General features: G+C 35.4%; 1 protein-coding gene across 5 annotated transcripts; it reads left to right on the forward strand.

The window, feature by feature from the left end:
- Window positions 1-1,151: 1,151 nt before the first annotated feature.
- LOC104899576 (ADP-ribosylation factor GTPase-activating protein AGD3) lies at window positions 1,152-14,410 on the forward strand. 5 transcript variants are annotated; one of them, XM_010686788.4, is made up of 20 exons: window positions 1,152-1,495; window positions 1,623-1,688; window positions 2,704-2,780; window positions 3,537-3,637; window positions 3,830-3,900; window positions 4,750-4,812; window positions 5,989-6,033; window positions 6,524-6,589; window positions 6,698-6,745; window positions 6,854-6,949; window positions 7,040-7,081; window positions 8,518-8,727; window positions 8,835-8,966; window positions 9,044-9,271; window positions 9,442-9,528; window positions 9,627-9,938; window positions 10,460-10,605; window positions 10,682-10,775; window positions 12,068-12,558; window positions 13,706-14,410. In XM_010686788.4, the coding sequence occupies exons 1-20, from the start codon at window positions 1,469-1,471 to the stop codon at window positions 13,824-13,826; spliced, it is 2,523 nt and encodes an 840-aa protein (XP_010685090.2). In that variant the 5' UTR covers window positions 1,152-1,468; the 3' UTR covers window positions 13,827-14,410. The 5 variants fall into 5 exon arrangements, with proteins under 5 accessions (XP_010685090.2, XP_057252217.1, XP_010685093.2 ...); XM_010686789.4 differs by having other exon boundaries at window positions 1,158-1,495; window positions 13,712-14,410; XM_057396234.1 differs by lacking the exon at window positions 5,989-6,033.
- The last annotated feature ends 397 nt before the right edge of the window (window positions 14,411-14,807 follow it).

Below are 14,807 nucleotides of genomic sequence, written 5' to 3' on the forward strand. Positions count from 1 at the left end.
AGATCAAGTTGATGATTGAGAAAAAAGTGCTCTGAATCACAATTGAAAAAAAATCATGAGGTGAATAAGAGTGATTGAGGAAAAAAATGTGTTGGGGTGAGCAAAATGATGATCAGGCGTGGGAAGGGGACCCACTGCCTAATCTGACGAAAATTAATTTTTTTTGGCTTTCCTTTAGCCAAAACAACGCGTTTTGGCTTGAGGAAAGCCAAAAAAAATTGACTTTAGTCAGATTTTCTGACGCACGCGTCAGAATTTGACACTTGTCAAATTCTGACAGGTGAGAGAAATAATACAATTATAAATATTGAAAATGCAATATCTTACAAAATACAAAGCAAAAAAAATAAAAAAATACCAATGGCTCTATTTTTCAGAGATCTACAATTAGAGACCCATTTTGTAATATCTTGGATAAATTTTTTTTCTAGCTATTTACTAATTTTCTATAATTTCCGTCAAATGACCTGGCCTCTCCTGGCTCTTCCACCGTCCGGCTACTACGGTGGTCATGCCGATGCTTATATCCCAAAAGGGACAAACCGAGCCCGGCTTTGGTCTCAGTTACTCATCAAATGGCAATCTTGGCCTAGAGAATAGAACAGGGATCCTCGAATAGGAGGGCTGAGCTCCAAGCGGGCCCAATGAGAAGAGACCCACCTTCGAAACAAAGCATATTATTTAATTTCTTATAAATTTCTTGCACTTTCTCCTCAAAGGAGCTAAGATCTTCAAACCTTAGATCGCCAAACTACGACGAGAGTTTCGCCAATTATTATTACAGCATTCTCTACCATAGAATTCGGCCTTCGGGGTCAACCCGGCGACTTGTGGTCAACTATCGTATTATCCCTAAAAGGGGGACTCTAACTAAGAAATTTTGCTTATTTTAGATGAAATATGTTCCACTTTTACACTTTTAAAAAAAATAAACAATATTTTTGTATATTTAATTTAGTTAATGCTAAAAATGCTAATTATTTATTTATAAATTAATTTTTTTATTAATTAGTAATGAATATTTAATATTATTAAAAAGTAAATAATAAAAATATTATATAAATGGTGATGGGGTGATGAGTTTTTCAATTGTGAGTAATGGTGCTCTAATAAAAACATGGGCAGCCGTCCACTCAACGCGCTCCTCTTCTCTCTAATGTGACAAATCCACCATTTTATTTTAATTTTATCTCTTACTTTAATCATTTTAAGTAGCATAGTAGTTTAATTAAACAAAAATATATATATACAAAAAAACAAAAAATATTTGATGATCCTCATTTTCTCTCTCTTCCTTCTTTCTCTGTCATTCTAATTGCTACGTATGGAAATCACAATCACCCCTCTTTTATTTTGAATTTTTCTGAATTTGTTTTTATTCTTTGCAATCATAAATTCATCAAAATTTGATCTTGAAATTAAGGAAAAAGAGGAGAGAAAAGGTTATTTTGCTTGAAGAAGAATTTGCATGTTGTGTTACAGACAACCTCATCGGGTATGAATTTTAACTTTTTTTGTTTCATAATCATTTATATGTTTTTGAGTTTCAGAAAATTGCTCTTTCTCATTTTTGTTTTTCTGGGTTCATCTTATCTATTTTTTTTAAAAATAATATTTTACAGAGGATGAGTGGTGATACAAATATGGACTTCTTAAAGCTAGATGATTCTCCCATGTTTAGGACCCAGGTACTTATTCTTTATATTCCTAATTTTTATTTCAATTTTGTTTGAATTTTTATTTGGGAAATGATATAATATAATAATAAATGTAGAAGCTTTTTTTAGTTTTGTTTCTGGGTTTTGTTCTTGGAGGAGACAAAATTTATTGAGATGGTTTACATGTATTGTTGAGGTTAAATTCAAGAATTTTGTTATGTACATATAATGCAGATTAGTAATAGCTGTTATTCTACATTGTTGTAGTCTAGGAAATTGTCCACTTTGGATGAATTTGATTACTTGGTGGATTATCATATCAAATTTCGAAATGATCAAAATGACTCCTTTAAACTAATTAGGGCCTTAGGGGTAGTCTAAGGGATTTCTGACTCCTAACTGTATGGAACAAAATTTGTTCATAACCTGGACTTTTTTTGGGAACTAAAGGGAAAAGTAGGGGTTTTTTTTTTGAGAAGAGTGTAAAACATATGGGAATTATTTGGGTAGTTTGGAATATACTCCCTCCATCTATTTTTACTTGTTACATTTTGTGTAAATGGATGTGTACTTGCTACATTTCTTTGTTTGGTAGCCATGACCCATAAAAAATATTAAAATACCAATATTCCTCTTTTTTGTCAATTTTTATAACTCCCAATTATATGTCATTCTCCCATAACGTTATGGTTCCCACCACACCTTTTCTCCCCTCCTTAATACTTGTGTTCAGAATAATGTAACAAGTAATTAAAGACGGACGGAGTAATTATTAGGACCTTTGAGCTCCTCGTAGTGTAAGCATCCAAATGAGGTAGAATTTAGATTATCTTGATATGAAATGCATGTTTGAAACTTCAACATTACTTAAAAGCTTAGGAGAAAATAGGATGATCACACTATTGTTCTTCTTGCCTTCTCTGGTTCCTCCATTTGTCTTCGTTTTTCTTTTTTTCTTTTATACCACCTTGGTTTTATTGTTGCTAAACTACTAGTTTATTTGTACCAAATGACCTACTTTTTACAAAATTTGGTTGATGCACAGCTTCAATGTTTGGAAGAAAACGCTGAATTGCTAAAGGATCGAAGTTTAAAGTTTTACAAAGGATGCCATAAGTACACGTAAGTTAATTTTTGTTTATCTTTCTTGTCATCTTGCTCCGTTCGCTCAATACTCATAATGATACCTCGCCATAGTTTATAAAGCTGTTTTTTTTTTTCTTGTTACTTTATAAGATTGACCAGCTTATAAAAGGTACCCATTTGGCATTTGATTTCAAGCTGTTCAGCAAACATGAATTTACTAATGACTTTGTACCATCAATGCCAACGGTTCCAGTGGGGTATGGAGTGTGCATATATTGAACCGTCGATGAGTATGGTGATTGGTGGTTGCAATATGACCACCTTTGATTCTTGTTTGAATACTGAAACTTCTGAGGAATAAGAGATGGTGAATTTATGAGGTTTTCAATATGGGTAAAATGAAAAATCATCTTATGCCATAAGCAGGCTTTTATTTTATTAGCGGAGATTTCATTTTGCTGTGTGCAGCATGTTTATGAAGCTTTTCTGAATAAAGGGGATCATGAGAATTATCCCATTTTCTCAGAGGTTGGCTTCATCTCAATTCTCAAGGTGTACTTATACGAGGATTAGGATTATTTCTTGAAGAGCCTGGTGCTTTCTATTGAATGACTAACGTGCTGATGCGAATAGTATATGAAGAAGCATGACTTGAACTAGTATTACAATTTTTGTACTTAAGGAATTTGTGCCAGTAATTTAATGTTCTTCAAACAAGGGTGTGACATTCTGCATCTAAAGTTCTTTTTTTAATTCTAATGTTTTGAACTTTTGCTATCACCATGACTTCAGGGAAGGGCTTGGAGAGGGTTATGATGGAGATGTTGGTTTTGCAAGCGCTCTTGAAACTTTTGCAGGAGGAAACAATGATCCTTTAGGTGTTTCTTTTGGAGGTATCTCACTTCTGATTTCCCCTCCTTTTCTTTATGAAATCAAAATGTTTCTCGTTGAATTTTTGTTTTTAGTCTCAAGGATTTCGTTTTGGGTGTCTATAACTATGTTTCTGGTGTATCACAAAATTTATTGTAAGATGCAAACAGAAAAGGCTTTCTTTTACATCTTCACGCGTAATCATTAAATTTCAGGTCCTGTGATGGCAAAATTTACCATCGCCTTAAGAGAGATTGGTACGTACAAGGAAGTTCTTCGATCGCAGGTACCTCCTTAGCTTTCTTGAACGTGAAAGATTATATTTATCGTTTGTTGCTGCTTTTAAAGCAGGTATATCGCATACTTTGTTTCCTCATACTAAAGCTTGAGGACTGAGGTAGGCATTGAATGAAACACAGGACCTGCATTATTCCAACATTGGTGCTTGTATATGCTTCAACAGTCCAACTCTAACAATATTTTCTTAGTCAGGGAATATATGTATCACAAAACCGATGAAAGATAATTTTATTGTTCAGCTGCGTATTGGATTGATGTATTGTTGGTAACCACATCGGTTGATGTCAGTTAAATTCCTCTGAGGATGGTTAATCTGTTAGCCAACACATGTTACTGCTGAAATCCTAGAGATTATCATATCTCTTGACTTAAAGCTTTCAGGTTTCTGGCTTCTGAGTGCTCTGATTTGCACTGCTTCTAGTTTATTTTGACTCGCATGATGAAATGGTGCACTAACTAGAACATATTACTACCCAAGTCCCACATTAGCAGTCCCATTTGACCTTTTGAAGTCTTATCAACAAAAGTTCCTTTTTATAAAATATGTCAGTAGTATTTGCAATATTAAAACTTGAAATAAAATACTACATTTTTAAGCAAGTTTTACATAATTTAACAATAACAAACTAGAATAATTGAGAGAACTTGCTGACTGAAGTCCTAACATCTTTGTTAAAGATCTGGAAGTGTCTACTAGGATTCTTTATTCTCTAACATGTAATGGAGGGAGGAAGACGTAAGATGTACCCTGTGTTTACTCCGAAACCTAGGAGTTCAATCCCCAATCTGTACAGCAAATCCGCTGTGTGCTAATTTTATTTCTTGATTTCAATAGGTGGAGAACCTATTAAACGTTAAGCTGTTGCAATTCGTCAATGTCGACCTATATCATGTCAAGGTACTTAATGGTATTCACCATACCCGTCCTTCACTCTAATATGTCCCTCTCACCCCTTCCCAAGTTAACATGTACGAACTTGTATTTTATATGTACTCCTCCGTCCCATAATATAGTGCTTACTTCTTCTTTTTCACGGGAATTAAGGAGAATGGAGAAGGTAGTAGGATTCTCCAAAAATATATATTTACGTTTGTCTTGGAACTATTTATTTATTTTCTTTTTCTTTCCATAAAAATCAAAAACCCATATCGCTCCTTGGAACGATGTAAAACAATATATAGGAGTACACATTTTGAAAAAAAAAGGTAGGAGTCTTTCGGAAAGTTTGTGTGAAATTTGAGGATAAATTAGTCCAAACAAATTGATAAAATATTAAGTAGGCACAATATATTGATACACCCAAAATGGAATGTAAGCAATATATTATGGAATGAAGGGAGTATTTAAATATGATCTTCTGAGCATCTAATGTACAGACTTTTTACAAAAACCCAATATGAATTCGGTGGTCGGGGTGGGGTGGGGATTGTCTTCGATGTGGCTGGTAGGAACTCTCAATAGATGCTTCTATGTTTGTGATGAAGCTCAATAAGTGAGAACAAGGCAGACCTAGATTTGTTAGAATCTCCTAGATAGAAAAAATTGTCTCCATGACATGTCTCTAAGACTCTGAGAGACTTCCATGTAATACCATTGTCCTGTTACAACATAGTCTATTCTTTGTGATAAAGCTCATTAAGGGAGAACAAGGCACACCTAGAGTTGTTAGAATCTCCTAGATAGAAAAAATTGTCTCCATGACATGTCTCTGAGAGGCTTCTACGTTTGTGATGAAGCTCATTAAGTGAGAACAAGGTACACCTAGATTTTTTAGAGTCTCCTAGATAGAAAAAATTGTCTCCATGACATGTCTCTGAGAGACTTCCATGTAATACCATTGCCCTGTTACAACATAACCTATTCTTTGTTTACTCACAGAACTCTCTCCACACACATTTTCTTCCCTTGCTTGACAAAAATCTCCAAATTGAGATGCAATGGCATCCCTCCAGATCTTCGATAGGGTGGTCTTAAACATTCTCCCCTCTTACCCTGTTGTGCTTCATGTGAACAAGCTATATCATTTAGCTTAGCACACTTGCTTATCTAAGCATCCATTATTATTTGATACAGGAAGCTCGAAAACGCTTTGACAAGGCGGCCGCTATGTATGATCAGGTGAGCTGTATCTAAGTTATAACTCATTTTTAAAAAAATTAAACGTTATAATCTTTATTTTCAGTACTATCTTTCAACCTTTTCTTCTGTCAAAAATGCACATTGTATTGTTATCTATTGATTGTATTAATAAACGTTATTTGTTATGATGGCACTGATTATAGTTTATGACTTGGAATACTATCCACATGTGCAAGTAGGGCAGTTTCTTTTTTTTTTTTTACTTATTTTAGTCCTTTTAATGTAAGACTAGGAAAAAGTGGTATTTATTATTTTTCTTCAGTATGGTGTAATTCAAATTTTCTACTTTTGGTTTTTCTATTCTGCTGGTGGCAAATGTGCATAAGAGAATGAAATTAACATTGTTAGGAACTTAGGATGTTCTTATGAAAATTTACCTGAAATTTCAGATATCCTACTATTCAGGAAACCCCCCCCCCCCCCCCCCCTCTTGTGACACTCAAACCTTAATTGCAATACTGTGCCACAGGCTCGTGAGAAGTTTTTGTCGCTTAAAAAAAGTGCCAGGAAGGATACAGCTGCTATCGTAGAAGAGGTATGCGGACCTTCTTAGTCCTTCACTAAAGTTTTTCTGATGCGTACATGATCACCTGATTCTGTGTCGATGATCCTCATAATCTAATTTGGTAGAGAGACATTCCAGGAACTTCACACTGCAAGAGCTCAATATGACCAAGCGCGTTTCAATTTGGTATTGATTTCTTCCATCCATTTTGCTGAATGAATTTCTCTTGAAATTATTTGTTTTAATGATTGCATTGCCTGCAGCTAAATTAATGAATTCCAATCCATATTGCAGGTTACTTCTCTTTCAAACGTGGAAGCGAAAAAACATTATGAGTTTTTGGAAGCTGTTAGCCGGTCGATGGATGCACATCTTCATTACTTTAAACAGGTTCAATATATATTGGCTCTTTTGAATATCAGCAGTATCTGCTGTCTATGATGTACAGCGGGTTGAATAACTTTATTGTTTGCTTTCCAGGGTTATGAATTATTGCATCAGATGGAGCCTTATATAAAGCAGGTTTGGTAATATGTATCTTTTTAATTCGAGTTGGTTCTGTTTTATTCAATTTATCTTTTGATTTTAACTTCTGTAGTTGCTTGGTTTCAGAATCATTTATCTGGATTTTAGTTTAAATGGTGCACCTATGCTACCCAGGACTCCTTTTTAATTTTTATATTTTCCCCCTTAAGTACCCATTTTGAGTTTTGATATAACATGGGTATGGAGTACATAAACTTGACCCTATGCTACTTGAACTTAGGTACTTGTGTTGGACATAGTATGTGTCCAAGTGTTCAACTCGGCTATGTTATGAAGAAGTTTTATGATTTACTGTCAAAGTGTCCTTACCATGTTAAAATGTCCAAGATCCAACACTGATACTTGAGGTAAAGGGAAGACTCTGAGTAACAAAGCTTGACATTCATTATTGATCAAAAACATGAGTTTTTCAAAGTAACCAGCTGAGTACGACACTTGGATGCATATGAGGGTTTGAGTTCGAGTAACATAGCCTGATCGTAGTGCACTAGGGATGAGAAACAGTAGGCTGAGATAATTTATTTACTGACTGTAGGGAGTCTCATTGGACAACTTGAAGACGTAAAAATATCCAATCTTGTGTAAAAAATTCTCATTCTTAATTTGATTGTGTTTATAGATTTTAAATCAACATAAATACATAATAAACACTTTTATAGTTTTTTTCTGAGGGAAAAGTAGAAGACTCCTTCATAGAAGAGATGAATTGAATCTTGGAAACCAGTACTCAATCATAGTGGCATGAAAATTCGTTAAGCCAGCCCATTTATTTGTAAGTTTAACATGGACACTTATATATCCTAGTGTACAACACTACAACTTTCTAGGATATTGTTGGTACAATTAGCAGCCCTGATGGAGAAGGTATAGGTTGTGCTTTTATTCTGGATGTTCCTTGTCTTGATTGCTAAATCATCCGAGGTAAATAATGTAATGAGTATGACTCGGTCAACCACATTGTAGTTGAATGTGGTAATGCAGATCAGATGACATGCAGTCAAAATCTGGATATCTGGATAGATACTGGTGTTAAATTAGAAGATATATGAGAGAGGCCCTGATCTGGAATCTTGTGTATTTGCAGTATTCAGATAAAGTTGTCTTTAGCATACATACAAGGAAGTTTACATAAACAAAAATATTTACACATACTCTATTTACTATCTACGAGCATGCATTAGTTTGCTTTGCACCATTGCTTCAATAACTTTTGACGGACACATATATTTCCCTAAAAAGGCCCTCAGGATATGTGGATAGAGTGCTCGTTTAGGAATATTTCTTTTGCTGAAGCCTGAGGATATTTGGAGAGAGTGCTTATTAATTAGAGCTTTTTGTCTTTTCTTTGGGGAATATTATTAACTTTATATTTTTTAAACAACATGATAACCACTATTAAATGTCTCCTGCAGATTCTTGACTATGCAGAGCAGTCAAAACAAAGTTCCAACAGTGAACTCACATCCCTCAACGAAAAGATGAAGGAGTACAAAAAGCAGATAGATCAGCAAAGTAGGCAATCTGTAAATGGCGAATCTCCTACAGTGGATTGTCCCCAACCTTTACCCAAAAGCACGGATAAAACAATTGAAGAAGTTATGCAGTCTTCTACAAATGGAAAGGTGTTACATAATTGCTGTGAAAATCAGAGCCTATGTCGAATGCCACTAAGTTAAGTACTTCTTAGTTCATTATTTTATATATATTTACGCTTTGGTTCTGCATACAGGTCCAAATTATTCGTCAAGGATATCTATTTAAGCGCTCTACTAATTTGAGGGCTGACTGGAAACGAAGGTTTTTTGTTCTTGACAGTCGTGGGATGTTGTACTATTACCGAAAGCCACGAAGCAAGGCATCTGTAAGTTGAGTAAAAGAAAAGATTACAAATCAGGTTCATATAGACCATCTCCACTTACTAGCCTTTCTTGTATTCAGATGGCCACCAGCAAGCTTCCTGGTCCTCTTAATAGTACTGTTGACCCTGGGTCAGTACTTGGTCGATGGATCCCTTCTCATTACAATACTCTTGCTGTTAGCGATGAAAAGTCTGTGGCACGTCACACTGTCAATCTGCTAACATCAACAATAAAGCCTGATGCTGAGCAGTCAGATATGAGATTTTGCTTCAGGATCATCTCGCCTGTGAAGACCTACACCTTGCAGGTATTTTCCAATTTCTTTTATAATGCAAGGCCCAACAGCAACAATAATAACTTTTCATGTTTTCTGTTAATGAGTGATGTAGGGAGGCCTTATTACTTTGAGCAGATACATAATTAGAGTTAGTTAGCAGATCATAAAAAATAACTTAAATTATTTCTTGGCGAATGTAGGCTGAGAATGCGGCAGATCAAATGGAATGGATTGAGATGATTAGAGGAGTAATTGCTTCATTATTGAGTTCACAAGCCATTGAAGGGGTATATCTGTAGAATTCTTTTTGCCTTCTGTTTGTAGTTATTAGAAAAGACTTCTTTAATTAAGTTATTGTGCTGATGAGAACCAACTTAAATGTCAGCGTCCTTCAACTTGGGGGGAACAAAAGGATCCAGCCAGTATGACAGATAGTGGTTCCTCTGTATCTTCTACTGTCGATTCATCAGTCACTGAAGACGGCTCATCAAATAGCTTTGGACCCCGTAGTTTCCAGCAGCAAAGACATAGCGTGAGAGGTGAAAAACCTATTGATCTGTTGAGGAAGGTATCTGGTAATGAGAAATGTGCAGATTGTGGTGCTCCTGGACCTGACTGGGCTTCTTTAAATCTTGGCATTCTCATGTGCATTGAATGTTCTGGTGTCCATCGGAATCTTGGAGTTCATATATCAAAGGTTTGTTACGTCAAAAAAATTGAATTATTTTATCATAATTCATTATCTTTTTTAGACTTGTCCATGAAGTAATGAGGCCAGGAACTAGAGTTATAAGTTCAAAAAATTCAGGATCAGAACTAACTGGTTATTGTAGTATTAGAGCGAGATAATGTATGAGCTATATGTTCCTAGAGGCTGATAGTTTATTTTCTTCTCTACAACCATAAACAAGTAGCAGACTGTGTATCTACTATGCATTCCTAGATTAGATGTGGTGCCCTGGAAACCTCTACACTACTATGACTACATGGTTTGAGTCTTTTGAAATTGATGCTTCAAATAATTGTTTTCTGTTTTTATCCGTTGCTGTTTCTACTTTATATACTCTAGAATAAGTAGCTTATTTCTATACCCTTCTTGCTTAGGTCAATGCAAAATTTTCCTTTTCTAGCTCCTGCATTAAAAAAAAAAAAAGAAAAACTATCGAGCCTTTCTTTTGTGCTGAACTGCTGATTAGTGATGACATTTGCTGAAAACAGGTAAGGTCATTAACGCTGGATGTAAGAGTGTGGGAGCCTTCTGTTATATCTTTGTTTCAATCCCTGGGTAACGTCCATGCAAACTCAGTCTGGGAAGAATTTATGCATGCCCGGAACTTTACTCAATCAGATGAACGACCAGTAATGTAAGTGATGCATACTTTACATTATATAAAAGACATTCTTTCACTCCTGTAATGAATTTTCCACTCACCTAAGCAGTTTTCCAAAGTCTGAGCAACACAAACCAGCATTTATGAAAAAGCCTGCACCTAATGATCCTGTTGCAGTCAAAGAGTTGTTCATTCATGCTAAGGTATTGGGTATACCTCTTAAAAACTTGCTTTAAGTTCTTGTATTTGGTGGATGATTATCAGACAATGAACTTTAGACTTGTGATTTATTAATTATCTGACCGTCTTTGCCCGTAATTGAAGTTTTGATAAGTCAACATATCATCTGCCGTCCTTATCCCGTAGTTGTTGAATATATTTTTTAAATTTATTTTGTCAAATGCATATAATCTGTAGTAATGAAGTATTTGTCTCACTGATAATTATCATAAAAATCTATGGCCAAGACATGGTCTCCACCACGTGTTGTCCCTTCTCTAACGCTGACATGGTGCCACATAAGTTGTGACATTACTTCGAAAAGTTTGTTTCATTCATGTAAACCAAAAAGTAAGAATCCTGGAATCCCTGGTCCCCTGCTCTCTCTCTCTCTCTCTCTCTCACACACACACACACACACATGGGACTTTCTTATCAAGGGCAAGATTTCTGATAGACACAAATTTTGAATCTGGCAGAAATTTTATGATTTACATTGTCTTTACTCTTTACTCCATTGTGCATTAACTTTTCTTGTCTATTGCTGATCTGCAACTGCTTCAATCGCTTGAGCTAACACTTCAGCCTGCTATTTCGTACCACCATGTATTGTTAAGTCTTACTTTGTGTTTAATGATCTTGTGTCAACTCCATTGGTTGCTAAGGACTGGAGCAAAAATATACACTTAGCTTTCTAAGCAAATTCGCCCAACTGTCTACTTCAGTCGACCAAAAGTCACAAGAGATAACCTATCCTCACATTTGTGCTTGAGAGACATATTTGCTTTAAATGAATTGAGCATGCTAGCAAGCCCCTGAATGTTGCATGGTAATTTGCCCCGGCCAACCTGTAGGTTTTTCTTTAGAAAAAGATATCCTTCAGTTTAATGAGACCCATTCAAGCAATAAGGGTCATATGCTTGTATCTAACCATGGGATAATTTGTAGCTAGGAAGTGATATTGCTAAGAAGTTGAGGTGGCAAGCCAAGCTAGACGATGCCACTGGAGTTGCTCATAGCTGGAGATTCATTACATGCATCTTTTTAATTTTATTGAAAATATATCACTTCTGTTCCTAGTAGTCTTATTTTTAATGCCTATGTAATGTAGTAGCTGAAACCACTTCATCTGCAGTGCTGGATTTATACGACTGGCTTTGGACCGTCCTTTCTTATTTTTTCTTATTCATTATTTACTGAAGTAATTTCGCAACTCGTGTATATAAATAGCTCTTTTTTGACCTCTAAGACGTGATGCTATCTTTGCTGACTGCAGTATGAAGAAAAAGTTTTTGTTCGCAAGACAAAGGGAAATCAGAACGTGTTCTCTGTTCCCCAACAGATGTGGGAAAGTGTCCGTGCCAATAATAAAAAAGCAGTTTATCGCCTCATTGTATGCTCTGATGCAGATGTCAATGCCGTGCATCGACTAACATCAACTGCTAAGTCATTTATCATGCCAAGAGCAAGAAATTCAGAAGAGACCCCCCTTGTTCATGACTCTGACAGAGGAAGAGCAAAATCTGTGGAGAGGACTACCTCAAGATCGTGGAGCTCACTAACTAAGGGAAAAGATCCATTTAGAGAAAATTCTCTTGATGGTTGTACTCTACTTCACCTTGCCTGTCAATATACTGATGTTGGCATGGTCGAACTGCTCCTACAGTATGGCGCAAATATAAATGCTGTTGACTCAAGAGGTCGAACACCACTTCATCACTGCATTACAGAACGGAAAATCGATATAGCAAAAGTGCTTCTCACGAGGTATTCTATTCTTTGCCTTTATTAACTCCCAAATCCCTGTTTCTTAATGGACTTCTGTATTTTGTTGATGACTACTTTCCGGGACATCACCTTTATATGACATACCTGCCTATATTCTTATAATAAGGGGAGCACTTTAACTCTGACAATGAAGATCTTATTACTTGAGAAGGGAATTGGTACATTGAGGACCTTGTACAAGTTCTTTATCACTTTGAAATTAATAACAATATCTTGAACCATTAGCTTTAACCACCCCAAGTTTCATGTTTCATTATCTGGAAGTCCGGCATGATCTATTCTGATATTAATGCATAGTAACTTAACTTGACTAGTCGACTTCATTACTTATTCATGAAGAACTAGAACTTCAGCTTGATTATATAGTGTTTGGAATAGAACAGACTAAATCGAAGTGACACGGTGAATTATTGTCTTTTCTATCTATTGTTGAGTAACTGACATTCATCACATTTGGATTATGGATTAGCTGGAAATAGCATTCTGTCATGACAGGGCTAAAGCTCCATACGTTGAGTTTTGACCATCTTATCCTTCTCTGGAATGAAGCTTCTTTAAGAGGCATTGGGAAATGTTGATGTCTATCATGAATCTGTAGCCTTATTTGAAGTAAGCAGGATAATGTTTCTCATATTTGCTTCGTGGAGACAATGAGAGGTCCAATATCATTTATTATCTTCTGCTACTTATGGTGGATATTGCTTGCTAAGAAGGGGCCAGGGGAATAAGTTTCACTTAAATTTCCCTTTAGCAGAGAACCAACTTACATAACTGAGGCAAGCGAGTCTTGTGTAATAGAGAAGTCTTCTTCCATCACTCATTTAGAAGTAGGATCCTTTCAATATCTTTTCTTTTATGTCCTATATCCAGATTGTGGCAGCTAAATTAGTACGACAAACGATTCCCAAAAAAAACCTATATTGTCCCCTTCATGCAATCCTGACCATTGATATAGGAGACGGAGAGGAGCCTTAAGGCATTTGAATGATCATGTAAATCTCTCCTGACAAATCTCTCTCTCATGACTCATGAGTGTACAAATTGCTATTAGTAAAGATTTATGGTTCATGTTGATTGTTGTTTGGGACTTTGGGCAGCATGAAGTGTGCTTACGAGATAATATTAGTTACAGGGGAGCTAGCGGGAACACCATGGACCAAGAAGGCAAATCTGCAATGCAGCTGGCTTTGGATATGGAATTAAATGATACTGAGCTTTTGACACTCTTAAAAGATAGCTGCACATAGAAACCAACACCAAAGGATCAAGGAATCACAATTCACATGCATACAAGGTAATACTACCTTGGATTACATCAGGGTTTAAGAGATGCGGCAATTCGTATCCTTCCCAGAAGCTCATGCAAAATAATCAGGTCATATATATGTATATGTATATGTATATGTATATGTATATGTATATGTATATGTATATGTATATGTATATGTATGTATATGTTCTCTTTGTGGACAGATTTACCCTAGGTTCACATATATTTACACAATATATAATATCACATAAAGTAATATAGAGATGTCATGCATTATAGCTTCTCCCATTGTTCCTTTTTTTTTTCGTGTTTGCTTCTAATTTCCCGGTAATAACGGCGTTTTGTAAGTAATATTGTCTATGAGAGGTAAAGTTTTGAAATATGTCACTCTTCTTTGGCAAGATTTTGCTGTAAGAAATGGGATGTAGAGGATTGGATCTTGTCAATAAACTTGTGATGATAGATAATTCTTTTAATTGGTAGCTTGTAACATCTAGTTATATTCATTTGATATGCAAAGAGTTTCACTTAGTTAATAAATATGGAATATTTGATGAGTTATTCATGTACCATTGTAAAATTTCTATAACTTATCAAATACCATAAAATATTGTTATTTCTCCTAGCAAATGAAATATTTTCATCATAAATTATTTATTTTTATGTAAATAACTTATTATGTGATACTCTCATAGTTTCAAAAAGTTCTTCCTCTTTGACGAAGAAAAAATAAATAAATGGAGGGTGTATGTAGGACATATTCTGTGGATTTTGTTTACAATGTTCTTTTCTTTCCCCGTTCAACATTTTTTCTTTTTTTTTTTTAGCCAGAAAGAAAACTAGGGAGGAACCCAGGAGACGGGCCACCCTAAAGCATCCTTACGGATGATTGTGGAAAAAGAAGGATCCACAGAAGTAAAATAATAGGTGAGATTGGGGGTAGAATGTCCATGATGGG

This window comes from Beta vulgaris, chromosome 7, assembly GCF_026745355.1.
Source record: "Beta vulgaris subsp. vulgaris cultivar EL10 chromosome 7, EL10.2, whole genome shotgun sequence".
Taxonomy (NCBI): Eukaryota; Viridiplantae; Streptophyta; class Magnoliopsida; order Caryophyllales; family Amaranthaceae; genus Beta; species Beta vulgaris.

What these genes read in the sequence shown, in the direction of transcription:
- LOC104899576 (XM_010686788.4), top strand. Translation starts at nt 1,469, where the DNA reads ATGTTGTGTTACAGACAACCTCATCGG. An exon ending in TCGACCTATATCATGTCAAG is followed by an intron (nt 4,813 to 5,988) that starts GTACTTAATGGT and finishes TATTTGATACAG; the next exon opens with GAAGCTCGAAAACGCTTTGA. An exon ending in ATCTTCATTACTTTAAACAG is followed by an intron (nt 6,950 to 7,039) that starts GTTCAATATATA and finishes TTTGCTTTCCAG; the next exon opens with GGTTATGAATTATTGCATCA.